The sequence below is a fragment of the Phascolarctos cinereus genome, unplaced genomic scaffold (genome assembly GCF_003287225.1).
Source record: "Phascolarctos cinereus isolate Bilbo 61053 unplaced genomic scaffold, phaCin_HiC Scaffold_3;HRSCAF=262, whole genome shotgun sequence".
In the NCBI taxonomy this organism is placed as follows: domain Eukaryota; kingdom Metazoa; phylum Chordata; class Mammalia; order Diprotodontia; family Phascolarctidae; genus Phascolarctos; species Phascolarctos cinereus.
The window spans coordinates 52,618,302-52,642,896 of record NW_027555736.1 but is presented as its reverse complement, the minus strand read 5'-3'; the positions used below and the strand labels follow the sequence as shown (position 1 = coordinate 52,642,896).

Sequence of the window (24,595 nt, the reverse complement as noted above, 5' to 3'; positions counted from 1 at the left end):
AGAGGTGAGTAACCAGCCTGATTCTTCGGCTGAGGCTAGAGACAGAAGGGAAAGGATTTGCTTGTGTTGGGGGTAGGAGTCGAAGCAGTGTGTACCTGCCACACACTCCCCCCACCCTCACCAGGTCTTTTCCAGAGCCCTGGCAGATGCACGGGTGCCTGGTGCTCTGGGTGCCAGAGAAGCTGGTGACAACAGCAGCTTGGCACTTTGCACCTTTTAAAGCACCTCTCGGCAGAGGGCCTTTGTCATCTGCCCACAACCAGAAAGAGCTGCTTCAGGGCCTGGGGCACCACGAGTGTCTTGATGGTCCCTGGAGCCCAGCACTCAACTCCTTAGCCCGGCATTTCCCTTCCGCTTCCACCACCCAACTACAGGCCTGTACCTAGGTATGTTGTCCCTCAGCTCAAACAGTGCCTTATTGTCCCATCCCTGGCATCCCATCATCCATCCATACCTGGAGGTCTGACCACAATGATGGAGCAAACCCTTCTTTCCTTCCCAAGGGTCCCTTCTCTCTTCTGGTCTATACCAGGCTCTGGGCCTGGAGTTCTGAATTCCCCCCACTTGCTAAAGTCTCCTTCATATCCCTGAGCCCCTATTAACCAAAGCCTTTCCTTGCTCCCCTCTTCTCGATCCTTTCCCCTCCCCCTCTGCTTGCTGCTGGCCTGGGAGGAGTTATTTTTAGGGTTGCCTTCCTGGGATGCTTTACTTGGGGCGGGCTGGTTACCGTGAAGGAAATGTTACCCAGGCAGGCAGTGAAGACTCTTGACACCAGAATCCCCTGACCTAGGAACCCTGGCTCTGAGCCTGCCCTTGCCCCAGAGGACTAGCACCCTCTAGGGGCAGCTGGCATGATGTCCTCCCCCACAGCACTGAGCGGTGCCCAAAGGCAGGGCCTTCCCTTCCCTGGGGGCAGATTATGGGGTCACCAGAGATTTTCTCTGACCTAGAAGCTAGCTTGGGAGGCTTCTAGCTTTAGGGACGCTCCTTGGGTACTCCTTCATTCTCTCATTAGGTATAAGTCTTCTCTAGTTAAACATGCCAGGAGTTGAGACTAAAGTATTGGGATTGGTGTTTGAGAGAAAAAGCTCTAATGCTTGTGGGGGGGGGAGGTGCGAGAGAGACCCTCTCCCACTTCCTCTACTTCTATCCAATCAGTCAACAGGTAATGAAAGAAAGTTGGACTTGGGAATCAGGAAGACCTGAGTTCAAATCCCACTTGTGACTCTTCCTCTCTGTGTGACCTTACATAAATCATCTAACCTCTTCAGAGAGGCTTGGACTTGCTTATTGAGTTAGAGCTGTCTTGGTGCAGAAGGAAAAGCATCGAGTTTAAATCAAGGGAACTGGGTTAGAGTCCTCATTTTGCTGTTTCCTTGCCTGTGTGACCCTAGAGAATTTCACCTCTCTGGGCCTCAGTTGCCTAATCTGAAAAATGAGGTGGGGGTGGGGGTCAGACTCCGACTAGATATCCGATCTAAATCAATGCTCCTCTGGCTTAAGATCTCCATTTGTGGATAGAGTTTCCACACTGGGAGTCTTCCCAGCACTGATGAAATCACAGACCCTTACCAGATGTTTGTATGGCATACTGACTATCCTAAGTGCCTTGGGGAATAGAGAAGGAACAGGAGACATTAGGCCACTCTTTGTGCCTCACAGGAACTGGCTTGGGGTGGGGATGATGGTGAAAAGGATGTCGCAGTGCTGGGGTGGGGAGTGATGAGGAGTGGATGTGCTGTGGTCGGGAGAGCTATTGGATTAAGCCTTGTGCTTTCCTCTAGCCCAGTGCCCAGGGCCAGCGGGCTGCTTACAGGCTGTTAGTAAAGCTGGATTAAGACACTGGGCCCCTGTGAAACCCTCGCTCCTGCCCTCCGGAGCGGTGTGCTGGAGGGGGTTGGGCTTGGGAGAAGGATGGGTGGTACTCTTGGAGAGAGCTGAAGTAGATTGATGATTCTGGAAGTGACCTCAGCAATGCCTGGATCTCGTGAATGCTCAAGGGCCCAGCACTCAGCACTGAATCATGGCATGCTACTTACATAGCCTCCGTGGGCACTGAGGGGGCAGGAGAGAAATTCTTCTTGTGATCCGCATCGGCCCCTTCCCAGCCACAGAACTGGGGACTGCCTGCTGGATGGTCCCATCGGAAGTAAAGGGCAGAGCTGTGATTAGAACTCAGAGTTCCAATCCCCAAGCTGGGACTGAGGGAGCTGATACTCTATATCGAGGGAGGGTCAGAATCTACTTGAGTGGGGGTGCTGGCTGCTGCCGAGGGCTGTGGTTCAGGGGCCTACCTAGGAGAAGAACAGAAGTACTCCCATTTTTACAGCTTTTTAAGGTTTACAATATGTTGTACAGTGGGCAGTGTATGTATTGTCCCCATTTTACAGAAGAGGAAATTGAGGGTCTGGGGTTCGCCTTCCTATGATCCTGGCTTTGCCACTTACTGTGTATGACTCTAGCATCGTGGGAAGGTGGATTCAAGACTCGAGGTTACCAAGCCCAGCCCCTCATTCTACAGTGAGGAGACTAAATCACAAAGAGGTTATTTGACTTGCCCAGGGCCACACAGGTAAGTAAATGGCAGAGCGTGACCCAAGATCCTCTCCCTTCAAATCCAGTGCATCATGTGGCTTCTCAAATCACAAAAGCAGCTCGGTGTCTCAGTGGATAGAACCCTGGGCCTGGAGTCAAGACGACCCGAGTTCAAATGTGGCCTCAGACACTTAGCAGTTATGTGACCCTGGGCAAGTAACTTAATCTCTGCTGCCTCCGTTTCCTCCTCTGTAAAATAGGGATGATAATAATAGCCTCTACCTCCCCGAGGTTATGAGGATCAAATGAAACAGTCTTTGTAAAGTGCCTGGCATATAGTTAGTGCTTAATAAATGCTTATTCCCTCCTTCATAGAATCAGAACTAGAAGGGACCTCGGGGGTCATCTAGTCACCCACCTCATTTTACAGAGAAGGAAACTGAGGCAGCAGAGGCTAGGTTTCTCATTCAGGGTCCCACGTTCATAGTTGAGGACTTGGACCCAGCCTTGCTGATTCCAAGTGTTATTTCTGCTGTGAGCGCTACCTCAGGGTGGAGAGCTGGCTGCTTAGAAGACAGAACTGCTCCTTCTCTGCTTAAGGCCCTAACCCCTTCATGGTAAAGATTGATCTGCCAGGCTCTTCCTGGGCCTTCTCTGCAGACTGTGTGAGCAGCAGGGTTGTTAGCGAGGGATGGTGGGATAGCCAGTCCCACGATTCTCAGTGTTAACTGGCCTCGATTGATGAGGAAACGGAGCAGATCCCCAACTCCTCCATTTCCCCAGAGCCGTGAACCTGACCCTGGGATTGGCATAAGACAAGTATTTGCCCCTGGGTCTTTAGGAGGGAAGAGTGGAGGTGCTTAATGTGCACAGAAAGCAGAAGCTGCCACTGTGGTTCTTGACAGGGAGGTAGAGGGGACAGTGGGCCTGTGGTCGGAGCTGGGCTGCAAGGCCGGCTGGCCGCGGGTCCCTACCCATGGCAATAGTACACAGGCGGCAGGAAGCAGCCTTCTGCAGAAGCGGGAAGTGGCTGGTTTTTGAACAGGAAGGGGGTGGGGGTTGGGGGCTGGGCTGTGTCGGGGGGGGGGGCTCATGGTTGTAGAGCCTGGATTGGGGTGTGGGGAAGCTCAAGAGGCTGGGACTGTCCTGGCCCCTAGAAGGGCAAGTTCGTTCCTCCGAAACACCACTGGGAAGGGAAGGGGTAGAACTAAGCTGGTCTGAGTAACAAGAACAGAGAACTCACAATGACCCTTGGACTGTGAGCGACAGCAATGCTTCCTTATATCCTCCCCCTACCCTCACTGGACAGAATGTTGCCTCCTGCCCCTGGCACCTACCTGCCCCTGGCACCTGGGAGAAGGGAGTCATGAGTATGGCCGAGGTAGCTTTGGAGGAAAGGGCTGGTTGGTTTTTTTTTTTTACCCACCATTACTGGTTCCTGAAATGCAGCTGCAGCTGGGGTGGAGCCCTTAGCTCTTTCCCGGCCACAGAAGCAGCCCTAGGGGGGTTGCTGTAGGACAGGAAGTATAGAGGGGTTGGGGGGGTGGGGGAGACAGGAGATAACAGCTGGAGCTGCTGGAGAGATGGCTGGGCTTCTGCAGGGTATAGAGGTAGCAAGCGTGTGGTAGTCAGAAACCACACGGCTCATTGAGCATCGAGCATCCTGGTGGCAGCCGCGTGCCACGACGTTGCCATCCAAGGTCTGAGGAAGCGGAGCGATCCCAGCAGGCGTCTGGGCTTCCTGGGGGCTGGGGACAAGAGGGGATTTCACATCCCGGCAGAGTGGGGCCCCGCTGCTGAAAGAATCCTCTGCCCACAAGCTTCTGACATGGGGCCCTGGGGTTTTCCCCCCACCCAAAATGGGGAGGAAGAAGCCCCAGCCATGGTGGAATGTAGATGGGGTTGGAGGTAGTCGTTAGAGAAAGGTTTAGATCTGGGTTGAAGTCCTTGCTCCCTCACATTAGGGGCCTCTGCCAGGAGGGGGGTGGGGTGCCACGCCAGTCACTGCCCAGGCTTGAGGTCAAGGCTGGCTGGTCCTGGCCCTCCTTTTGCTTAGGCCTCCAGCCCGCACTTTATACCATCCTTAAACTATCCTTCTAAGCTCTTGCCTAAGGTTCAGGGGATTACCCCACTTGTGAGTGCCCCTGCCTCCTCCATCCACCTCGTCTTTATTTCTCTGTGTACATGTGTCTCCTCCATCAGAATGTAAGCACACTAAGGACAGTGGCCATTTCATTTGCGTCTCTATCCTCAGTGCCTAGCGTAGTACCTTGTGTGTTTGATAAAATGTTGGTTGGATTGAATTTTGGAACCCTTTATAGAGCCTGCCTGGGTTAGGGCCTGTGCCATAGAAAGAGAGTATGGACGAAACTTAATCCTGAGGCAAAAGGCACAGGGCAAGAGTCCTTTTCAGGGTGGTCTGCAGGGTGGGGACTGTTCCTCAGGGGTAGCCTGAGCAGGTTGGCTGTGCCCTGTAGACTGAGCAGTGGATCTAGGCATGGGAGGCCAAGGCTGCCCAGCGCTTCCTTCTCTGCTTGGGAGTATGGGTAGACCTTCTTTTTCACACTGTGACTCACTGGTAATGCCTGAGCTCCCTTATTTTTAGGGCTGGTGCTGCTTTGTGGCTGTAACCATTAGCTAGTAAGAGACTTACGTGAGGAGATAAGCATTAATCTCCTTGGGCTTTCCACCTCAGCACCTGCATTCCAAGCTGCCCTCTTGCCCACACTGGCTGGGGCAGCCAGGTGCAAGAAGTCTGTTCTGGGAGAGAAGGAGGGAGGAAGGGAGCAATATAGGTAGGGAAGGAGGGAGAGGGAAGCTGCATGTTCAGTGTACCCCAAGTCCACGTGCAGGGGACATCCTGGATGGTTTCTCCACTTGCAGCTGGGGAGGCATGGGCCCCCCAGAGTCAAAGACACCTCTCATGCTGTAAACTCTAGTGCCTGGATCACTCTGGTCATCTCAGTTTGCCCCTGCCTGGGATTGGGATGTTAATCAGACGTGGGAATGATGTGTGTGCCCAGCCCTCCCTTAGCCTTACCCTAGAAAGACCAAGTGTGCTTAGGAACCATGCTGAACCTGGAGGCGGGAAGGGGCTGATCCAGATGAGCAGCTGGCCTGGATTAGCCAGGCAGCAAGGACACACTCTTCATCTCTGCCCGTTTCCCCTCCTTCAGGGAACCAGAGCCACGTCTCAAGGGTTTACCCAACCAGGGAGGAGTGCAGATACACCCAGTGCCTTCCATTTATATAGCACGCTGGGGCTCTTTACCACCTGGACTGACTGATGGATTGAATGCAGAGGGTTTAATGAAGCATGAATTTTTGAGGGTTTTTGTTTGTTTGTTTGTTTTGAGCTAGACAGAAAGGCTTTTCCCTAGGGACCCGTGGAAGCTCCTTGGAAGGGAAGGGTTATTTTGGTTTTTTTCTTTGTGAACCGTTCCCCTTCTCTTCCCCCTCCCCCAGGTCCGTATCCGTGATAGGTGCTTAATGAATGTTGAATTGAGCATCATGAATTCTCAAGATCAGAGCTGTAACTAGAAATTTTTCCACCCTTGGAAAAAACAATTTGGACTCTGTATGTGTGTGTGTGTGTGTGTGTGTGTGTGTGTGTGTGTGTGTGTGTGTGACGGGGAGGAGGTTGGGATGAGCTGTAAGGCTGTGGGTACAGTTTAGCTGGGAGAGAGATAGATGCTACAACAATAGGGCCCTGGGGTGCTGGTAGAGAGTGGCGTGGCCTGAGGGAGAGGCTGGACGTGGTGAGCAGAGGAAGAATCTCCCTTCCTTTATATTCAAGTGCCTCACAACAACTAAGATCCCTGAGGGAGTTGGAAATGGAGCATAGGACCATAAATCCAGATTTTGAAAGGACCTCTGAGGCCATCTACTCCAAATCTTTGACTTAATAGATAAGAAAATAGACCCTGGGAGGTGACCAGGAAGAAATGCCAGGGGTGAGATTTGAACCCACATCTTTTGACTTCTGCTGCACCATCCTTTCTCCTGCAGCAGTCACCTTTGAATCTTCAGCAGCTCAATCTTCACTTCTGCCCTGCTTTTATTCAGAGCCCATTAGACTTCGAACTGGGTTGGGCTCCAGAGGGGCCCTTACATCAATCCCTCCCCAACTGGGCCCAACCCAGGCTTCTTTCCTCTGTCCATTGCTTCCTTATGCAGAATTGGAAAGAAGCCAGACTGATCTAGAATTGACTTCACGGAAAGGATGAGATCCAAGAGGGGTCTTTAGACTTTTCTATGGAGAGAAATTATTCATTAATAAGGGATCAAATCTTCACTGTTCTCCAGGAAAGAGAAACTGTCTGGAAGGGGGAGCTGCCGTGAAGTGCTGGCACAGTGTGTGTCCTTTCGTGGGAGGGATGGACGGTTGAGTTGACATCTTTTGTTTTTTCTCTTATGATTGCAGATCACCAGAAGTTAGAACGGGAGGCCCGAATATGCCGGCTCTTGAAACACCCAAACATTGGTAAGTGCTTTTGGGTACACTGGTTGGTTGCTTGCCTGTTTATGGAAGATGGTGGAAACAGTTCTGTCTTTTGAGGATGTCTGTACACATGTTCTTCCTCTAGCGTCTGGTTTGGCTCGTCTTATGTGTTTAAAAAAAGGACAACAGCAGTCTCGTTTCGAGTTATGGGATGCTCATAATTACAAAGTGCTTTTTCTGCCTGTTGGGAAGAAGGTAGCATGGAAAAATGCCGGGTTTGGAGTCAGAGAACCTGAGTTGAGTACTTACACCGCCATTAACTAGTTGTATGACCTCGAGCACATTGTTTTATCTCTCTGGACCTCACCTTCCTAATCTGTAAAATGGGGGGGACCCTAAAGCCCCTTCTGTTTCTGTATTTATGAGTCTGTGGTCCTATGTGATCCTCACAACATTCCTGTGAGATAGGTCCTATGGGTATTGTTATCCTCATTTTTCAGGCAAGGAAACTAAGGCTCAGATCTGCCCAAGGGTATTATAGCTTAGTCAGTGGGGAAAACCAAGATTATAGGATTGTAGACTTAAGAATTGTAAGTGATCTTAGTGGTTCCTCATTTGAGGTTAGGTAGTTTGCCCAGTGCAGAACCAGGACTGCTACCCAGGTCCTCTGCCTCTGACGCTCTGTGTTCTGACTCCATATCTCGGATTGGGCCCTTTCACTGAGCCACAGATTTGTCCTAAGTAGGGGGCCTGAGCTCCCCACATCCTGCAGGGGCTGTTCCCAGACCAGGGGTGTTTGTCATTTTGCTGTTTATCTCCTGACTCACCTCTCCTCCTTCCTTATGCTGAGTTCCCAGGGTTCTCCGGGTTGGAGGCAGTGGGTAAATTCTGCCAGTGTCCCTCAGCAGGGGCCACCCCTAGCCACCCCAGGCGGGTCAGGATTTTGTTTCTGCACCTGAAAGCGTTTTGTCTCTGCCGCAGTTCCGTACACACTCAAGGGGTTTCCATGGTGCCTGGGTTTGTGTTCCCCTGGAGCCAGGAAAGCGAGCTGCCCAGGAGCAACTTGGACTCCAAATACAAGGAAGGAGAAAAATTAGGAGTATTCTCTCCCCTCCCCTTTCCCCTCCCCCTCCCCCCCTCGATGGGGGGAACAGGAGTAGATTGTCTGCCGTTCCAAAGCCTGCCGAGTTTTGCCTGACACAACCCACTCCAGTTAAATTTTACATTGTTCAGCTGAAACAGTCTTTGGCAAAATCGTTGGCCTTGATTTGCTGCTCCTTGACAGGGGGCCAGAAATTAAGCCAGCTGCCAAGTCTGAGCAGAAACCAGGGCCTTGTCTTGAGGGAGAGGCGCAGGGGAGCATCTCATGAGCTTGGGTTTAAAAGTCCTCCGGAAGGGAAAGGAATTTTCCGTAGCCATAGCTGGAAGACTTTGGGGGGCTTCTATGGTGCCTTGAGGGCTAGGCTTCTGGGCTCCTCTCAGAGGTGAGGACTCTGTGGTGACTTGCTGAAGATTTATACCATCATGAGAATTCAGCGTCTTTCAGTAACTGGTCGTTTATTAGTGCTGCAAAGTCCTGTGGTCTGGGATAAAGATAATAAACTAGCTGGCATTTATGTACTGCTGTAACACTTGCAAAATACGTTATTTCACTTGACCTTCACAAGAACCCTGTAAGGTCAGCACTGAAGGGATCTTTATCTTCATTTTACAGATGAAGAAACTGAGTCTCAGAACTATCAAATGACTTGTCCAGGGTCACACAACTAGTATCTGAAGTGAGATTCAAATTCAGTTCTTGCAGGCTCCAAGTCTAGCACTTAATCAGTCAGTCAACAATTATTTATTAAGTACTTTCCATATGCCAGGCACCATGCCATATAATATTATTCATTCTTATTCTTGATAATAATCTTATCTAAAAACTAACTAACTAAATAGATAGATAATAATCTTATCTCTCCTACTATACTATAACTAGGGATCTTCTTTTATTCTCCCCCAGCACCTGGCACAGTGCCTTGCTTCTACGGGGGTTCTCGGTAAATATTTATTGAGTAATTGCCCACAGTCACACTACTAGTTAGATGTCTGAGGCAGGATTCAAACCCAGTTCTCCTCTGAATCTGAGCCTAGCCTTCTTTCCACTGGCTTGTTAGAGCTCTTTGATGCTGTGAGGGTGGTGAGCACCCATGTGGGTGATCGAAGGTCCCACCCAGAGCCGTAGGGAGAGGAACAGTCCTGAGGTAACCAGTAATCAAACCGTGCAGGGCTTTATAGCTCAGAATCTTCCTCTTGAATTACACCCCGCAGCAGACTGGCAGCTCTGACCACAGGTTGTGCGAAGGTGTACTCCCTTTCCACGGAGCCAGCCTTCAAGCTGATAGGCCCTTGTGTTCTGAACACGCTTCAGTTCTTGGGTGGTCTTTCAGGACAGATACTCTTCCTTTCCCAACTTCCTGCCCCTGAAAGGCCCTGGATTGATCAGTCTTGTTTCTCTTTAATGGGAAAGGGGTGAATTCTGGGAATCTGGATCAGAGAACAATATTCACAGGCCCTTAGAAAGAAGAAAAAAGATGTTGTGGGCCTCCAGGGCCACCCAGGAGCACCAGCACAAGGCGAATGTTGGGGTGCAAGCCTCAGGGTTGAGAGGCAACCACTTCCAATTCCTGTCTGTTGTTCCTTGAGTGAAAAGGAGTGCATTTCATAACTAACAGAAGATTGTGACATGTTGGATTTGGAGGTAAAGATCCTGGGTTGAAATTCTGGCTTTGTTACACGTTACCATGGTGACCCTGGGAAAGTTACTTCACCTCCTCTGGGTCTCAGTTGCCTTATCCATGAAATTGTATTAGGTGGGCTCTAAGGTCCCTTCAGTCCCTTAAATCTTAGGCTCATGAGCCTTCCCCCAACCTTACCCTCCCCCCACCAAATAAATGAGTGAATGAATAAAGCGTTTCATTGAGAGATAAGAGCACAAAGAACAGAACCACGCCACTTACCTGTGATGGAGTTTCCACCAAAAGGTCAAGGAAATATAGTGAATGGTATGGAAAAATGGATAGGTAAGGACGTGATGTGATTATAGCTGGCCTTTTTTGTCCTTCACTGTATTTTTAACCGTTTTTCCTCCTCCCTTCCCCCATCCCATACTTATAGAAATCAGATATGTGACTTGGTTTTAACTTAGTTGCCAGCTGTTCCCTTCCCCCCCAATCGGAAAAAGACAGAGTATCAGTTTGTTCTGACCCTTCTCTACTGTAACAGAGGCAGTGGGCAAGATGAGGATAGGCCCAGGATAGGCCCTTTGCAAGGCTAGAATCTGTGGGCCTAGTGTGGTGACCCCATTCTAAGACTGCTCCTGGTGTTTTATGCCGGTGGGAGGGACGTTGGCCTGGGGCTCTGTTCCTATGTGAATAGCTGGTGAAAGGGAGAGAGGGAAGGAAGGCCTGAGCCTGAGAAGGAGGGCCTGGAAGATGAGGCCTGGGCTTGGCTCCTCTTGGAGAGATGGCAGCAGTGGCCGGGGTAGCTGTGGGGATGTTGCCATGGATTCTGACCTGGCTTGTTGAGGAGGGCAGAGGAGGTGGCGTGGTGCCTCTTATTCATTCCTTCTCTCCCTCTGCCCCCATCCTCCAGGGTTGTGACCCCCTTGGCTCCATCCTCCCCCGACTCAGCCATCCCAGAGGACCGGATTGCACATTGGTGCTGGAGAGTGAGATCAGATTTTCGCCAGCGAGTTGTCTTCATACTCAGGCACCTGGTTTCAGCAGGTCTATTTGGTGGAAGGGGTCAGAGATTCACTTTCTCCTCCCTCTCTCTTCCCCAAGTAGAACTGCTCTCTATCCTAGGAGTTAAAACCCACTGGTTACCAGGTTGCTGAACTTCAGGGACCTTTGGAAAGGAGCAGTATGGGAAGTTCTGGGTGCTGGGAAAGGCAGCTCCGCTAAGTGCCCAGTAAAGTCCGAATGGAGCACGCAGTCTCTACTGGCACCCTGGAGTCTGCCCTACTCTAATGTCCTGGAGTTTGTGGCTCCTTCTTGGAGCCTAGGTTATTACGAAGGCTCCTCAGCTACGCCCGACAACTGGGATCCCCCCTAGGTAGGCTGGCACCAGTCCTTGTCATAGGGACATTGATCAAGTCTTGGAAAGGCCCTCAGAGGCCAGCTAGACCAACCTTGGACTTTTGGCAATCAGGAAACTGAGACCTGGAGAAGAAAAGTGACTTTCCCAAAGTCATACAGGGAGTGTCAAAGGCAAGATTCGAACCCAGATCCTTTGACTCTTGAGCCAGTTCTCTTTCCACTAAGCCACACTGCCTCCTCCAGGGAAGGAATCTTGTATCTCAGTCTTCCCTTCTGCCCTGTCTCCCATTACCCAGATCCCGCTGTCTGCAGGAGGCCCTTCTAGATTCTGCCCTCCCCATTCCTCTTAAGATTACTTTCCATTTATCCTGTATTTGTCTTATACTGTGGTTTTGGGGGATTTTTTTGCTCTCGTTGTATACCTCATGAGAATCCAAATTCTCCAAGGGAGAGACGTTCTATTTACTTTTTTTTGTATCTCCAGCACTTAGCTTAGTGCCTGGCATATGCTAAATACTCTTGATGGACTCACCCTGGGGCCCCTCCATCTCGAGATTATAGGATCTTAGATCTAGACCCGGCCTCGAATTCTGAGGCCTTCACTTTCCAGATCAGCAAACTGAGGCCAAAGGAATGTGAAGTGACTTTGCTCAAGGTCACACAGGCGGTAAACTCAGGAGCAAGATTTAAACTCAAATCCCACTGACCATAGAACCAGTCCTCTCTTTACTATCCTAGGCTGCCTCCCACAGCTAAGAAAGAGACTTCCTTTAATCATCAGGAGTTCAATGTCATTTCTACCCCCTCTGTCTTTACCCTGGGGCCCATTAGGCTCGAGATGAGTGTGGCAAGAAATAAAAATGCAGCAAAGGGAGGCAAAAATGCCTTGATGATACCTCTGGCTGAAGTAGTGTCTCGGGGGGCTTCGGCTCACACCTGCTCAGAAGCACCAAGGCACTGTGGGCTAACCCCTGTCCCTCCCAGCCAAGAAGTGCTAGGGCCACCAGTGGCTGGGAGGGATTGGGGGGATCTCTTCACACAGCAGTCCCCCACCTTGTTCTCCATCTTGGCTGGCTGTTTTGACAAAGGTTTGTTAGCAGAAATGTAGGGTGCTGTTGGGTGATTTCATGAGAGCTGTAAGCAGGAGCATCCCACTTTGGGCTGGGGCTTTGTCAGTCCGTAAGCCTACGCAACATGAGGATAATGTTGGCAGCGTCAAGGAGAGACATTTGGGGATCTGGCCAGGCTCTGAGCATTTTTTCTGTTTTCTTTTTTTTTTTTTTAACAGTTTAAGGAAAAATAGTTATGTTTATCGCTGAAATACTATAAACACTCCTAAGATGTTGGAATCGTAGTGGCTAGGACTGTCCACAGCAGAATAGAGCCATCCTCTGGGGGAATGAGGAAGATGACTTCCTTGTGACTTAGAGAGGAAGCCTGGTGCCATGGGCACAGGGGGAAGGATGGAGCAGGTCAAGCAGTGTCAATTAAATCGGCTTCCAGAATCAGCTGTACTTTAAACAAAATCCTTCCTTTAAACATGATAAGAGGGGGGAGGCAACCTCTTTTTACCTTCACCTTCTTTCTGCTTGCTGCACGGTGCCTGGCACGTTTGTTGTTATTCAGTCATTTTGGTAGTGTCCGATGCTTCCTGACCCCATTTGGGGTTTTCTTGGCAAAGACACTGGAGTGATTTGCCATTTCCTTCTCCAAGAACGTAGTAGGTGCTTAATCTTCCTTGTCTCGATTTTCTTCTATTTTGAATGTTGCCCTACAACAATGAGGGTCGTTAGCTGTGTGTCATACGTGCCTTGGGCTATCTGGTGAAACCCACAGACCCCTTCTCAGAATAATATTTTTAAGTGCATAAAATGTGGGATTACGAAGGAACCAATTATATTAAAGTACAGCTTATCGTTATATATATTTTTTAAAAGTTCATGGACCTCAAGTTAAAAATCTCTGCAGCTGTGATGCAGTAGGAAAAGTAATAATATCTGATAATGTGTTAAGATTTATGTAGTACCTGATATGTGCCAGGCACTGTGCTAAGTGCTTTATAGTGATCATTTCTTTGAGCCTCACAACAACCCTGGGAGGTCGGTGCTATTATTATCCCCATTTTATAGATGAGGAAATTGAGGCAAATAGGGGTTAAGTGACTTGCCCAGGGTCACACAGCTAATGTTAATAGCTAGTAACAAAAGTTAGTATTTATATAGTGCTTACTATGTGCCAGGCATTGTGTTAAGCACTTTACACTGATCTCATTTGATCCTTAACAGTCTTGGGAGGTAGGTATCTAATTATCCCCATTTTACAGCTGAGGAAGCTGAGGCAGAAGCTAAGTGACTTGCTCAAGGTCACACAGCTAGTAAGTGTCTGAGACTAGATTTGAACTGATGTCTCTTCTGTTCCTCTAGTCCCTACCCCTGAAAGGCACTGGATCTGTCAGTCTTGTGTCTCTTTAATGGGAAAGGGGTGAACTCAGGTCTTCCTGTCTCCAGGCCTGGCAGTCTATCCACTGGACCAAAAAAGGCATTGGCTTTGGAGTCAGTACCAAGGTTCAAATACAAACTGCATTGACTACCCAAAGAACCATAGGCAAGTCTCGTCTACTCTCTGGGCCTCGGTTTCCTCATCTATAAAATGAGGGCCTGAGTTTAAGGTTCCTGCCAGCTCTGAGTCTGTGATCCTAGGGACAGCCTTTTAAGGGGCAGCCTTTTGGTTTGCCCAGCTTCTTCCCTTGCGTCCCTCCAGAGTACCAGAGCTCTCTGACCCTGGCAGGGCTGGAGGCCGCAGAGAGGAGCACCTGGGTTCTCTGCAGTCTTTTCTGTGTTCCCAGGCTCGCCCGGCTGTGCTGTGTGCAGAGCTGAGGGAGGGGTCCTGGGCTGACTCTGCTCTTGGCTCTGGGTGAGTGGGATCCTGAAGCGTGGGGGAGGAGCAGGCCCAATTCTGCAGTAATCCCCTGAGCCTGCCCGTTAGCGGCGGGTCCCTGCTGGTCTGTCAGCTCACCATTCTGCCGCTGTTAGTCACCGTTCTAACGAAGCTGGTCATTAGCTTCTGGGACAGATGATTTCCAGGGGATTATTTGTATTACACACTTTAATGCTTTTTAATAGCAAATTTTTAATTAAATGGGAAAGGCCTTTTGGAAGCAGTGAGAGCAGCTGCCACAGGCACACTTAGCACAAGGCATGAGTTTGGAGGAGTGACTGGGTAGTGCCTCCTGGTTGAAAGTGCTAGAAGAAAGGATGGATCTGTGTGACAGAGGCGTATGAGACTTGGAGTCAGGAAGACCTGAATTCAAACCCCTCTTCACGTACCCACTAGCTAGTGTGACCCTGAGGAAACACTTAACAGTCTTCAGTCTCAGTTTCCTTATCTGTAAAATGGGGATAATGATAGCAACTACTTTACCAGAATTTCTGTGAAAATCAAACGAGATAATACATGTAAAATGCTTCATAAACCTTGAGGTACCCTATAAATGTTAGCTAATATTATTATTATTAGCTATTATATTACTGTATGAGGCAGCTAGGTAGTGCAGCTGGACCACCTAGAGTCAGGAAGATCTGAGTTTGAATCTGCCCTCAGATACTTTGTAGCTGTGTGACCATGGGAAAGTCATTTAACCTGTGTCCACCTCACTTCCCGTCATCTGTAAAATGGGCATAATAATGGCACCTACCTCCCAGAGTTGTATGAAATAAGGTGATATTTGTAAAGCGCTTTTCAAACCTTAAAGTGTTATATCGACGCTACTGTTGTTGTTATAGGTTATGAAGAAAGCGGAATATGAAGCTTATGCATCCCCTTCCAGCTGGCTGTAAAGGCATTTTCTTTCTTTGCTGGTCTTGAAAGGGTTAGCTTTCAATTAAGAATGGGTTCCTTTGAAGGCAGGGCAGGCTTAGGAACCCCAGGCTATCTTTGAGGAGCAGGATATTGCCTGTCCCTTAGGGTAAATGGTACCTGCTATCCATCCCCCTCCAAGAGGTAGAGAGAAAACGAGGAGGATGAGCAGTGGTTCCTTCGGTATACTGTAGGCATTTAATAAATGCTTGTTGATTTTTTTTTTAAGCCTTTGGCATGATTTGTAATCTTGGATCAAATTAGGAAGGCAAGCGGGCTCCACATGAAGGGTTAGGAGATCTAGACTGAAGCCTTGGTTCTGCTTGACCTTGAACCAGTTTTGCCTCATTTTCCTCATTTGCCAAATGGGGCTGATGCTTCATCTTTCCACTTCCCTTCCCTCCCCTTCCAGGGTCGTTATCAGGATCTCCTGATAAAACATGTGCAAGTGCTTTGAAAAGTAGATCTCTTCTAAAAATATACAGTGTTCGTATTTGGGCTCTTGGGTAATCCTGGGCCAACAGCCTTCATAGAAGTTGCTCCTCCTGGTTTTATACCTCTGACCATGAGCTTTCCTGGTTGAGTTTGGGTGGTGTTGAGCAATACCTTTTGTATTCCAGAAGACAGGGAGGGGAAACCTTGTGGGGCCCAGGGCAAAGCCTGCTTTTTCTCCATGGAGAGAGTTCAAGGGAAGAAAGTAGCCCAAAGGAAAGGATTCATCCTGCCTACCTTTCGTCTGAGATGGGAGGAGCGGAGAGTACGGTCCGCCAAGGGAGTTTAATGCCAAGGGCTTACTTAGATGATGCTTCCATCAGAATGATGATCGGGGCTTGGCAGCCTACCCAGAGGTGGCTTTGTGGGCAAAAGGTTGGAGAGGAGACCTCAAGAGAAACTAGGTTGGTTCTTGGCCCAGAAGACATGGGAGGGCAGGGCATGGGAAGGGAGTCTCTCCTTGTCTACTTAACCTTTACTCGTGGTCTGTCTTTTTTGGACGTCTTGCCTTATTGCCTTGGGTATCTGCTGCTGCTGAAGGGCTGCCCTGGGTCTGTTTTCAAATGCCTGATCATCTGGTACAAGTGTCCTTTGCCCTGAGTGTTCTGGATTTTCCCAACCCCTCACCCACCTTCCCATAATTCTTATCCCTTAGCTGTTCCTTCCCCTTTCCCACTTTCTTTTACTGCCTCCATTCTTTCTTCTAATCCCATTCACCATTTTGCTTTTTACTTCTGTAAGCTCACTCTCTTGGCATTCTTGCCTAATTCTTAGCTACTTATTGCTTTTAGCATCTTTCCTCACCCATCCCCTATGACATTTCCCCTCTCTGCTTCTCCACTAATATCCAACAGCAGCCACGGTATGTACAAGGGCAGTGGGCTAGGTTCTGGAAATCTAAAGATTAAAATATGACATTGTCTCTTTCTGCAAGGAGCTTGCAGAATATCAGGAGGATGAGACGTATACACTGATCTCCATGAGACAAGTTACAGTGGGACTAGCTCTCTCTTACTATGTATTTGTGTCTTTGAGAATAGGCAAGATCAAATCACAGCATGAAAGAATGAAGGAGGGAGGGATCCTTTCTAGCAAAAGAATGGGGCCAGGGAGGAGAAGTCAGGGAAGACTTCTTGGAGGAGATGGTGGCGGCACCAGAGAGGGGCCTTTGAAGAGGAACTATTTCATCAGGCAGAAGAATGGAGGAAACTCATTCTGAGGATTGGGGGGATGGATATACAAATGCATGGAGGCAGAGAAAGGACAGATTGAGCTTCCAGAATAGTAAGTAAACCAGTTTGACTGGAGCGTAGACTTTGAGATAAGGCTGACGAGTGTACCTTTAGAGTGAGATTGAGAAGGGTCTTGAGTGCCAGGCTAAGGAGATTGTATTTGACTTGGTAAGTGATGAGGTTGTGCTGACATTTCTTGAACAAAGAAATAACTCAGACTTACGTGTTATGAAGTTTCCTTTTGGGAGAATTACGAAGGGGAAGGGCTAGAGGCAGAGAAATTCGTTTGTTGTAATAATCCCCAGGCTGAGCAAGTGAAGTGAGCCAGGCACAAGTATAGAAAAGAAGGAAGGGGAAAAAAATGAAAATTTAAAAAAAGGAAGGAAGGAAGAAAGGAAGGGATAGGAGAGATACCGTGGAGGCAGACCTGATTGGGCTTGACCAAAGGTTGGATGTGGGAGGCAGAAAGGGGAAAACTGAAGATATGACTGAGGTTTCAAGCTTCAGCTAGTGGGAGAATGCATTGCCACTAATAGAAGGAGGGCAGTTTGGAGGAAAGGAGCAGATGGGGGCAGGGGGGATATGATTAGTTTTGCTAGACTGTAAACTCCCTGAGGGCAGAGATTTTGTGTCCCCAGCTTGGTGCCTGGCACATAGTAGTAGCTTAATAAATGCTTGTAGATGGATTAGTTAGTTTAGTTTTGAACCCGTGAATTCAAAGTGCTGGTGGGAAACATTCAGCAGGCAGATAAAAATTCAGAACTGGGGCTTAGCCAAGAGGTCAGGACTGGAGATGTAGGTTTGAGGGTCCTCCTCAACAGTGGAGCTATGAGAACGGATGAGAGATACCCAGGAAGCAAGAAGGGAGAAGAGAACCATTTTTTAACTCTGCATCTCTTTTTAAAAAAATGTCTTTTTTTCTTTCTTTCTTTTTTGCATCATCAGATTTTCCCCTTCCCCACCAGATCTCTCCCAGAGAACTCTCCTCTTCTTTCTCTCTTCCCATATGGAGTGGACTTCCTGGTTTCTCTTGCATCTCTTGGCTATATCTCCTTGTTCTGTCTGATTGTAGTGGATTGCAATCCTTTCTTTCTGTTGCCCGACTTGGAGGCCAGCATGGGTGAGCCCTGATGAGAAATGAGCTCTTCTTATCTCCTGTCAGTTGTGGAGCTCCTTGGAGAGAAGCAAGTACCTGGGCAAGGAGTGGGCAGAGAGGGCAAGAGTCTCTCCACCAACAAGATGCAGGGCTTCCTGAGTCTTCTTTCTTGCTAACCCCTCTCTCACTGTCTCCTCTTTTGCAGTGCGTCTCCATGACAGTATTTCTGAAGAAGGGTTCCACTACCTCGTCTTTGACCTGTAAGTGCCCCTTTGCCACTCACTGCCAGTAGTTGCATTAGAAGCATTTGGGCGGTTCCCTCCACTCTACTACTTCCCCAGCTTAAGAAAAGGCTTGGAATTCAGGACTCCAGAGGATGATGGGAAATAGTGGTCTCCCCAGAAGGCCTTTTTCTTTATTTCCCCCTCTTCAGCCTAAGAAATAGAAGAGGCTAGCATAACATTGTGGATAGAGAGAGCTGACCTCAGAGTCAAGAAGTCCTGGGTTCAGATGCTGCGTCAGGCACTTACTGAATTTGTGACCCTGGGTAAATCATGGAATTTTTTTAAGTGGCAACTCTCCAAAACTATAGGTTGCAGAGAAGGTGTTGACCTACATTGGTAGAGAGAGTCTCCTTCCCGAGAGTTCCCTACACCAATGCAGTCACAGATCTGAGCAGAAATAAATAGATGGACAGATACATTTATAGCCCTCTTTTGGCATTCCCCACCCCTGTTGCTGTTTTTTAGGGGGGAAGGGGATTTGACTCTAGGATAAACAGAGGAAACGGAGACTTTTGCACCTTTAGTTCTCTGAAGGAGATGGAGGCTTTGGGGCTAGCAAGGAAGACCCGAATTCAAGACCTGCTTCTGATAAACACTAGCTGTTTAACCTCTCAGTGCCCCCAAGCAGCACCCCTAAGATTCAAAATGATGTAGACAGCATCAGTGATCAGCACTGGTGGATGGAGTTTCTACACAGGAGTTCCCCACACAGATGAAATCTGTGGCTGTCACCCCCTGCCAAAAAATGCTAGAGGAAGCAAATTGGCCTTTATTAGTAACTTGGCTCCATGTGGCTTCTGCTGCTGCAACACTGCAGTTGTACATCTTGGAAATGCCTTCTCAGTTTTCCTGAAAGCTTGCTTTCCTGTTTTTTAGCTACTGTTTCACTAGGCCCAGGTGTCTGTGGAATTTTGTCACTCCTCACATTTAATATCGGGTTTCTCCCAATGGGCTCATTTATCTCCAGCCACAGGTGTTATTTTGGGGGACAGGCCAGGTGCTTTCTCCTGGGCGCCCGTCTTATTTCCTTCTGGTCCTCCTAAACAATGTGAAGGTCATAGAAATGTGACTGAAATGAAGGTGATCAATAAGCAAGGTGATTAAGCACCTACTGTGTGCCAGGCACTGTGCTAAGTGCTAGGTAGTTCAGTCTCAAGACTCTATGAGACTGGAACAGGGCCATCTTTAAAGGAAGAGGGTGAGCAGAGGTGACCTTGCATGGGTGGTTTGGGTTTTGCTGGAAGCAGGTATGTGCAAGTGGATTCATCCTTGCCTGTCCTGGGACTGGGATTTGGGGATCTTGCCCTCTGGCTCCTCTAACTCCCTCTTGCTCCCTCTTGTTGGGTTACAGCGTTACCGGCGGGGAACTGTTTGAAGACATTGTAGCCAGAGAGTACTACAGTGAAGCCGATGCCAGGTGAGCGTCAGTTAATAGAGGTGCAGAGTTTTTCCTGCAGTATTTAGTAAACTGCCTGCGGCTTGGGTTCTCTGGGTTTTGATCTCAGTAGATTCTATTGTAGCTCTTAGCTACCTTGGTGGTCCAGATGATTTGCCTCCCTGAGTCAGCTGTGATAAAGTTAGGAGGGGAGGCCAGCTGGTGTAGTGGAAACAGAGCCAGCCTTAGGATCAGGAGGAGCTGAGTTCAAGCCCTGCCTACTTCAAACACATATTATGTAATCATGAGCAGCCTCTAAGTACTCCAGATAACTTTCTGAGACTTAAAAGTTATGAAGAAGTCGCCGGTCTGCCTTGGCCACTACCAGTAGGTACACTGATGAAATCTCAGGTCTGTACCAAACGGCGGGGGAGGGGGGAGGATTGGAAATGTTTTTTTCTTACGAAAGGGGTCGTCGGTTCTGGACTGCTCCTGAATTTCTTGGGCTGGGGCAGGATTGTAAACTTAACTTTGAGCTTGCCTAGCCAGATTTTGGCCCAATTCCTCCAGAAATGTCCCCTTCGAATGCCCGTCCTCCGTGGGACGTCCACTCCTGCAGCAGCCACTCTGATATTACTTATATCTGTTCATTTATTCAACAGAGAGTTACTAAGCACTTGCTATATCCCAGACACTGTGGGAGGCAGGATATAGAACACAGATAAGTAAGATAAGATCCATGTCCTCAAGGAACCATTCTTTCTCTGGTTGCCACATCAATATTCTATTCCTAAAGCTCACGTCTGACTGTGACAGAATTCTTAAGACTGTGCTTAAGAATCTCCAATGGCTCCCTATTACCTCTGAGAAAAATACAGACTCCTTTGGTATTTAAAGCCCTTCCCAGTCTGGCTCTAGGCTCCCTTTCTAGGCTTGTTGCGTAGTCCTCTTCATTCACTGCTTCTGCATGCCAGCCACACTGGCTTTCTTGTTCCTTGTACACATCACTCCATTTCCTATCTCTCATCTGCCCATCCCCTTCCTGTGCCACCACCCACATTCCTCTTGACTTCCACCTTTAGAATCCCAAGCTTCAAAGTGTATCCCAAATGCCACTTTCTACATGAGGCCTTTCCTGATTGCTCCCCACACTCCCTCCAGAAAATTAGTCAATGAATTAGCAGTCAGTAAGCCTCTATTAAGCTCATGCTATGTGCCAGCGCTGTACTAAGTGCCAAGGATACAAATAGATGCCCACAAGGAGCTTGCAGTCTAATAAAGATGAAAATTTATTTATATAAATCTTTTATTTATGGTATACATATATAACATATACATTGTATAATATATTACAGTATATGGTATATACAATATACATACATATATTGTGTACATCTTCTCTAGTTTCTCACCCCTCCCCAATAGATTGCAAGTCTTTTGAAGGCAGGGACTCTCTCATTTTTATCCCTAGTACCTAGCACAGTTCCTGGCACATGGTAGGCACTTAATAAATGCTTTCATTGAATGAGTATTGAATGAATGAATTGGCCCGAAGAGTGCATCTCTGAGACTTCTGGTCTCCTGATGTCTTCTGACCACTGTGGCCAGCTGCCATATCCACATCTTGCTGTCTGGAATGAGGTCTCACCACCCCAGAGGCTTCTTCATAAAAGGAGTTTTCTTATTCCTGGAGATAGTTCTGATGTCCTGGTGTCCGAATCTTTTGATGAGCCTCTCTGTGCAATGCAGGTGTTTTCTAGATAAGCTTTGTCCAGCCTCCTTCTCTGGACTCTTAACTCCCTCTGCCCCCATCCTGGCACTTCCAAGTTTGTGGGAGTGGGTTGTTCTTACAGCCTGGCCTGGGAGGAGGGAGGGCATACCTTCTGCCAGTGGCTGATTTGGATCTCAAGATCACTCTGGTCACTTCTGGAGGAGATAAAGTTTCTTAAGGCCACTATTGTTTATCAGTTTCAGATGCTTAAGCCTCAAGAAAGCTCTCAAGTGGGAAGATAAATTCTAATGCCAGTGGGGATGGCCTGGGACCCAATGGGGGGGGGTGAGAGAAAAAGGGAGGAGGGAGATAGCCCTGGGAGCCTGGGGAGGGGGGGAGTGCTGAGGCAGGAAGGGGAGTGTAGGGGGATGACGGTGCCAGTGGGCTTGGCCTGGCTCAGCTGGGACACTTCACACTTTTGCCATTTTTGGCCAGGAGGCTCTCTGCCGGCCCAGCTCTGTTCTAATTATACATTTTTGTGGAGAGAGCGGGGAGTAGCGTCCTTGTCTGGCCCTGCAGCCTGTACTCTGTGTTATAGGGATCTGCAGAGCCCCTTGCCTCTGGTGGGAGTCCCAACACAGGTTTTGGATGGGAGAAGTTGGAAGTCAAGATTGCCTAGGTGGAAATACCAACATGAGAGGCTCCCTGTCCCAGTCCAGGTGCTAAAAAGTCTGTCCTGGGCTTTTCCTGCCTCCCCAGGCAGGACACCCCACCCTGCTCTCTGGGCACTCCCTAAGCAGTCAGTGGGGACATGTAGTGTGGTGGGTAGGACGGGATGTCTAAAATTCCATGTTTCAAACTACCACTTGAAGTCTGAAATGTAGGTAGTGCAGATTGGGGTAGGTAGTGCAGATTGGGGTGACAAGGACCTATCATGCCTGGTGAAGGGAACCGAGTCACTGAATGTCACTTGAGCCTGAGCTGGTTTTTTTCTAAACAAAAACATGACCTAGACCTTTCCTTCCCTTGACTCTCCCTTGGGCTCCGTTTGTACAACTCATCTGGTATTTTGTGTTAACAGCTCACTGTACATTGTATGGTTCACATCTGTAGCACATTAAGGTTTACATAGCACTTCATATATCTCGATCAGTCTTCATAGCAACCCTGTAAAGTAGGTGCTCTTCCTACCCTCATTTTCCAGAAATTGAGCTCAGCGTGATTAAGTGATTTGCCCAGAATCCCACAGCTACTCAAATGCTTAAGGCTGAATTTGAGCCCAGATCTTCCTGCCTACCGAGCCTTTCATTCAGTACTGCCAGTAGAAAATCGAATACTATTAGTTGATAATTCTTATTAACAGTGATCTTATCTTCCTTGCTGGTCTATAAGCAGGGACCATTTCCTGTCTCATCTGGCACCATGCCTTGTTTCTAGTAGGTGCTCAGGTATTTTTTCATTCATTCACGCCAGTGATTCTCAAAATTATTGGAGACCTCTCCCCTCCCAAAGAGCTTTTATTTATGTGGATTGTAGCTATTGATATGTACTATGTTAGAAATGAGAACAACTTAATATTATTATGAAAATAGTTTTTTTAATCTCCTGGACTCCTTGGTCCTGGACTGTACTTGGAGAACCGCTGATTCATTCAGTAAATATTTACTGCCACAGAGCAGATAGACACACCAGAATGGTAAAACTGCAAAGCACACTGGGGAGCTAGGGCAGAGGGGTGGGGTTGAGGAGGGCTTAAGCCCAACACTGCCTCCTACCTTACACACACACACACACACACACACACACACACACACACACACACACACACACACACACACACACACAGGTGGCTTCCCGGGCAGCCAAAAACAAGTTTTGAGGAGGGCAGAAGTAACTCCAACAGTCTTGGCTCCAGTGCATTCAAGGATCTTTTTGTGGGTCCTTGGAAGCCGGCTGCTGTCATTTTGGAGGTTCCCTGGGGACCTGTTCATGAGCTTTGGATGAGGGCTGTCCACTCTTGGGCTTGGAATGACTGTGGTTTAACCCTGCTTCCTTCTTTCTTTCCCATTTGCTTTCTCAGCCACTGTATTCATCAGATCCTAGAGAGCGTCAACCACATTCACCAGCATGACATCGTGCATCGTGACCTCAAGGTACTGACTGCATGCCTACTCTTGCTGCACCTTGTAGCATCTTGGCGCCATCTGGTGTCGAGCACTGGTAGTGCTTGGACCATAGAGGAGATGCAGGAAGTCCTTTGACTTGGGTTGCCAGAGTTTCCTCTCCTCTGCTCGCGCAGATTTAGGGGGGCTCTGAGGGTCAGGGTACTACAGATTACTCTGTCTTCCCTCTTCAGCCTGAGAATCTTCTGCTGGCGAGTAAATGCAAGGGTGCTGCTGTTAAACTGGCTGACTTTGGACTGGCCATTGAGGTGCAAGGGGATCAGCAGGCTTGGTTTGGTAAGGGAGGGACCCCCTCCTTCCTGGGATGCACAGCCCCTGTCCCTTTACCCCCTTCCTCGGGATGCACAGCCCCTGTCCCTTTACCCACGTCCTTGGGATGCACAGCCCCTGTCCCTGTTCCCTTCCATGTAACCAAATGAGAGCTGAAATTCCAGTGTTTCTTCCCTTCCCAGGTCACCCAGCCTGGCTGTGTCCGGTGCTGGGTCGGCCTTGTGATTCCATGTCTTCCTCCCATTCTGGGGAGATGAGCAGGAAGTTCTGAGTGCTATGTGGTCCTGTTTGCCCGTCCTTGATTCTGGGTGGTCTTCACTGCAGTCCTTGTCTTAATGACTCCATCCAGAAGCTGAGTCTATCTCTGCTACCCAGAAACAGATACTGATGTGAATTCAGAAAAAGCTACAGGCCCGGGCAACGGGAACAGCTTGGAAAATGAGGTGCCCTGCATGTGATGGTGTGGGAGGCAGACATATGCCAGTGACTTTTTCTCCCAACACAGGCTTTGCTGGTACGCCAGGGTATCTGTCCCCTGAAGTCTTGAGGAAAGATCCCTATGGAAAACCTGTGGATATCTGGGCCTGTGGTAAGCCCTTTTAACACATTCAGCTGTGAGTATGAGCAGCCTTAGTTTCCAGGAGAACTGGAAGGGGAGGAGGAGGTGGTGGGAACGGGAGTCCTGCAGTCACGTGGCCAGTTGGTAATGTCTGAATGGATGGAGCTCACCCAAGTGGCCAGGAGACTGATATTCCCCTCCCAGCTCTCTAACCAAGTGAGCAGAGAAGGTTCGCTTGCTGCATTATTGTAGGTTCCCTACTCTTAAGAACCGCCAAACCAACACCAGGGAGTTGGTTCAACTGAATACAAATTATATGAACACCTCCTGGATGCAAGGCTAAATGTCTTCCTGCCTGTTAAGCTGATTGACTCAGTTCCCCTCACCCCCCCATAAAGGTGAAGTAGGGAGCAAAGCTTTAAGGTGATGATGAGAAATTCCTTTCAAATGAGAAAATATTTATAAAGCACGTAGTGTAGT

The 24,595-nt window shown here is 48.7% G+C and overlaps 1 protein-coding gene across 31 annotated transcripts in view; it reads left to right on the top strand.

Moving 5' to 3' along the window:
• Nucleotides 1-24,595, top strand: part of CAMK2G (calcium/calmodulin dependent protein kinase II gamma) — a 61,570-nt gene that overhangs the window by 7,340 nt on the left and 29,635 nt on the right. For all 31 annotated transcript variants that reach the window (XM_021006050.2, XM_021006049.2, XM_021006046.2 and 28 more), the window contains exons 3-8: nucleotides 6,959-7,018; nucleotides 17,939-17,993; nucleotides 19,369-19,434; nucleotides 23,184-23,256; nucleotides 23,460-23,562; nucleotides 24,062-24,145. In XM_021006050.2, coding sequence (XP_020861709.1) covers nucleotides 6,959-7,018; nucleotides 17,939-17,993; nucleotides 19,369-19,434; nucleotides 23,184-23,256; nucleotides 23,460-23,562; nucleotides 24,062-24,145 — 441 coding nt within the window. The remainder of the gene's footprint in view (nucleotides 1-6,958; nucleotides 7,019-17,938; nucleotides 17,994-19,368; nucleotides 19,435-23,183; nucleotides 23,257-23,459; nucleotides 23,563-24,061; nucleotides 24,146-24,595) is intronic.